The sequence below is a fragment of the Pseudomyrmex gracilis genome, unplaced genomic scaffold (assembly GCF_002006095.1).
Source record: "Pseudomyrmex gracilis isolate BER0280 unplaced genomic scaffold, ASM200609v1 scaffold_244, whole genome shotgun sequence".
NCBI lineage: Eukaryota > Metazoa > Arthropoda > Insecta > Hymenoptera > Formicidae > Pseudomyrmex > Pseudomyrmex gracilis.
Genome location: NW_018020828.1, coordinates 6,129 through 10,328, shown reverse-complemented (window position 1 = coordinate 10,328; position 4,200 = coordinate 6,129). Strand labels below are relative to the sequence as shown.

The following is a 4,200-nucleotide window of genomic DNA, read 5'->3' as shown; positions in this document are numbered from 1 at the left end:
TGTGTGTGTATATATATATATATATTTCTATATATATTTATTATATATATATAATTTCTATATATATATAATTCTATATATATATTTCTATAAATATATATATATTTCTATTATATATATATATATTTCTCTAAAACACAGACCGCCACCTCCGCCGGACAACTGGTAACAAGAGGAGGAAAAACAAAGACTATAATTGCAAGCGGACTCGGGAAAATATTAATGTAGCGTCACGATATATATGCAAAAAAAAAAAAACGCAAGAAGCATAAAATATAACACGTACAAAATTGTGTCCTGCTTGCATCGTAAACAGAGTTTTATGTTACGTTTGTCATTCGTGTATTTTATCGCGAGAGATTCTTTTCACGTGTATTGTTTATTTGTTAAAAAAAAAAATAAAATAAAATAAACTTTCTGCAAACTTGAGACGTTGTTGTTTTTTTTCTGTATCTTTGTTGTTTTTCTTTCTTATCTTCGCGCATAACGGGGTTACGTGAAAAAAAAACTTTTCTTTCACAAGAAGACGCAACCTCACGATACAGACACGAACGAGGCCGCGCTCGCCTCACCTATGGAATTGTTCGCGATACAAAGGTACATCCCGATGTGTTCCTTGTTCAACCGAGTCAATTGCATCCAGGATGATCGCATCAACGGTTCGGGGCCGTCGCTCGTATGCACCGTCGCCTCGTGTTCCTCTCCTACAAATGAAACGGATGTGCGCTCAAAATTTCAAGACATTTTATTTCGACACACACACACACACACACATTATTTTTATCACAATATTATGATCTTATTATTGTTATATTATTACCCGGCAACTTGAGAACTTTTCTCCCGTCGGCCGAGTGAAATTCCCAAAAGATATCCGGCACCGGGAAGCCTTTGGCTTCGCAATTCAACGCGACTCGTTGACCGAAATGCGAGGAAACGTCTTCCAGATCCGACAGGATCCAAGGTCTGCTCTCGCACGGGCCGAGGTGTTGCAGCCGTAACGAAGACGAGTTTCTGAGTTTCATGGCCTCCTCGTGCAACGCGCACGGCGTCCCGTAAGTTTCGTTATTGCTGCCACAAGCAGGACTCTGTTCCATGCAGACGCAAGTTGCCTCCGGGGCATCCTATAAATTTTCCTTTAATTAATTACATTCTCTATTTTCTCTTAACGCTGAGACGTTGTGCTATTGTCTTTCTCTTCTTTAATTTTTTTACGTTGCTTTTTATTATCGCACAAAACCACCCGAGAGCAGTTTTTTCGATATTCGGAAAGAAAATGACTTTAAACACTTCTGGTACTTTCCGGGATAAGTTTAGTCGCTTAAAGTTTGTAACGCGCGCCAACGTCTTCGCTATGTTCCGAGTATTTCTGTGGAACCGACGTGAATACAAATGCGGAATATAGTCTCGCGGGAATAGTTTACGTTAGCTAGTTTGATCAAATAGAAACTAATTAGCGGCCACTTAAATAGTTCGATGCGAAGTAAGCGATTATCTTTATCTTATTATTAACGCGGTCGCGCTCGAGACGAGATTGGCGAGATGAAGTTGGTCGACCGTTTCCGAGCAACTATGATCTACCTTAAGATCACAAAGCGAAGAGTATAAATCTTTGTCCAGTCAGCGTCTGTCATAAGCGATCCGCTTGATTGTTTGATTGCATGACGTGTGTGCGCGTATATTCTCACAATGCGATCACGGCCCACGGGTGAGCGACAAGACGAAATTAGACGCGCGAAAAGGCCAGCGGAACGGGTCAGCGACCCGTATATAAAGTCGCTGGTGGCTTGTGATCTTAAAACTCAGCGATAGATCGCGACCGACCACCAGCGTGGTGTGGTCAGTGGGTGGATGACACACGGGATTGGACGTTAGGATGTCGTTTTTGCGCAACGCAACTCGTTACATTTTTATTTTTGTATTTGAACTAACCCAGAAAGCGGCTAATCTCATTAGCGAGCTCGTTGAGTTTGAGCGATCTGGAACGTGATATCTCTCTCCGAGATCCCAAATTGGGGAAGCGAATTTATCACTTATCGCGGCGATAAAAATCGCGTTTCTCGCTCGAAGCAGTAAAGCAAAAAAAAAAAAAAAGTACTTATATTAAAAGTATTTATAATCGATAAATATATTGAACTTTTTAAATTTCTTATAGATTTGTATTTTTTTAAAATATATATGCAATGTAAAACAAATAAAAAAATATATGTAGATGGAAGTTGCAAAAAAAAAAATCAGTGTAATTTTTTTGAAGTGTTAAAGAAGTTTCGAAAACAGTTAAATGTTTTCTTTTTGTTTCAGTATCAAAATACACAATTAACGAAAATGAAGAAATTATTTATGAAGCTCGTTTGTTCCAAGAGATATGTATAATATGTTATATAACGTAACGGTCTCTTAGGTTTTGCGAGGACGAACTAAATAATTGTACCTCTTCGTGAAGATCGGAGCGCAACTCACACAGATAATTTCTTGCGCAGAACCCATCGTTACGGCTCTTTGGAGATAGAAGAGGGATGCTCGCGTTCCAACACGGTTCGCCAAGAAGACGGGCGCACAAACCACTTGGACAGCATCCACAAGGGTCAGGTACCGAGCCCAGCAAGCACCTTCCGGGATTCTCTGGACATCTACTTACACACGTGAACGACAAGAAAAGTGTTTTACCGTCTTTTTTTGTATGAGAGGAACGACAAGGATTATCTCGATCTTGAAGTTACACCACATCTCTTCGTGAAGTTAAGAGAAGCAAGATTTGCGTATGTAAAATATAAATCTCGAAACGCGTTCTGATTCTACAAAGATTTTTTCAGTCCGGAGTTAATTAACATAAACACGGTTAATTCGTGAAAATAAACAAAGACATTTTACCTTAATCGTGTGTACGTTTTTTGATTTCTAATCAGCACTTCTAATTAATTCTATTATGTTGTTTATTGTAAACGAGTATTATTGCGACTACAATGTAGTTTTACTTTTTTCTATAATTAAATAAGAAACGTATAACACAAGATATACAGATAGATAAAGAATTGTAATTCTATATATATCTTGAACTATATTGAACTTTGGTTTTACAAGTTCATTCGCGAGCGTCGCACGTACCTGTAATATCCGCATTCGATGCAACCTTCCGGCAGCGTTTTCTCGGTAACACTCTTATTTTCGACGGTTTCGGCGAAAGCACCTAGTTGAAACGTCGCGTATAAGACCAACACCGAGAAAAACCCGAACGGAAACGCTCTCCGACGTGTCATTTCGCCGACTGGCAGAATGCGCGAGCGTCATTCGCCATGTCATTCTCGATACAAGGGAGGGAGAATTAAAATATACATATACACACGCATATGTACATATATATTGCATCATATATATTAAAAGAAAAAAAAACAAATCCGCGCGTCAGATAAAATTGTCACACAACTCTCGCGAGATCTGTCACCGCTTATATTGCGCGCTAATCACTTGAATATTTCTATAAACAAATAAACAAGTGATAAAATAACATATTTATTATGATAAAATTAACAGTGTGTGTTTGCGCACAGTTTAATAAATTCGTTACAATATCTTTTATTTATTGTAATTTGTCGTATAAATTTCAAACAACGTGTGCGCGCGTACACGTGTGTGTGTGTGTGTGTGTGTGATTGGTTTCCATTTAAATTAACTTGCGGTTTAATAGTTTTGAGAAGTTTCGTACAAGTTTCAGATTGATTCTATAAATTCTGTGTTCAACATTGCGTCCAGTATATTTTATAAATATTTGTACGATCGCAAATACTTCCAGCAACCTCTGTTGCGTGACGAGCAACGGCGGTAAAATGTTAAACCGGAGGGCCAGGTAATGACGACGAGGATCACTAACGCGAAGAATATTAATGTCAGAGGACCTGATGTGAGAATGGAATATCCGACGCTACCGAGATTAGTCAACACGACGTAGCAACTTCCGTTCTTCCCTTCCTGTGTTTGCGTACTCAACGTTCTCCTCGATGATGTACAGCTGACACCTACCGGACGCACCCACCTGTCACATTGGTCCTTTTGATCATAACAAGGGTGTAAATAACATCAGTTCACCACTACATCAGATTAATGAAATTAATACAAAAAATTAATTATCGGATTTTGTTTTTTAATATTGTTTTATAAATATATTATGTATATATTATATATATATATATATATTATATATAT

General features: G+C 38.2%; 3 protein-coding genes across 9 annotated transcripts in view; 1 reads left to right on the top strand and 2 right to left on the bottom strand.

Moving 5' to 3' along the window:
- LOC109859167 (prominin-1-A) overlaps positions 1 to 267 on the top strand; it is a 22,883-nt gene extending 22,616 nt beyond the window's left edge. For both annotated transcript variants that reach the window (XM_020437156.1, XM_020437155.1), the window contains exon 17: positions 142 to 267. In XM_020437156.1, coding sequence (XP_020292745.1) covers positions 142 to 169 — 28 coding nt within the window. In that variant the 3' untranslated portion in view covers positions 170 to 267. The remainder of the gene's footprint in view (positions 1 to 141) is intronic.
- A 177-nt stretch (positions 268 to 444) lies between these two features.
- On the bottom strand, positions 445 to 3,260 carry LOC109859169 (insulin-like growth factor-binding protein-related protein 1). Its single transcript, XM_020437166.1, has 4 exons — positions 3,106 to 3,260; positions 2,432 to 2,630; positions 821 to 1,124; positions 445 to 704 (listed from the first exon to the last, which is right to left on the bottom strand). Exons 1-4 carry the CDS (start codon positions 3,255 to 3,257, stop codon positions 535 to 537), a joined length of 825 nt encoding a protein of 274 aa, XP_020292755.1. The 5' UTR covers positions 3,258 to 3,260; the 3' UTR covers positions 445 to 534.
- Positions 3,261 to 3,597: 337 nt separating this feature from the next.
- Positions 3,598 to 4,200, bottom strand: part of LOC109859168 (keratin-associated protein 5-5) — a 4,465-nt gene continuing 3,862 nt past the window's right edge. For 4 of the 6 annotated variants that reach the window (XM_020437157.1, XM_020437158.1, XM_020437162.1 and 1 more), the window contains one exon: positions 3,598 to 4,013. In XM_020437157.1, the coding sequence (XP_020292746.1) occupies positions 3,757 to 4,013 (257 nt within the window). In that variant the 3' untranslated portion in view covers positions 3,598 to 3,756. Of the gene's footprint in view, positions 4,045 to 4,200 lie in introns of all 6 variants that reach the window. The other 2 variants (XM_020437159.1, XM_020437165.1) reach the window with 1 other exon arrangement.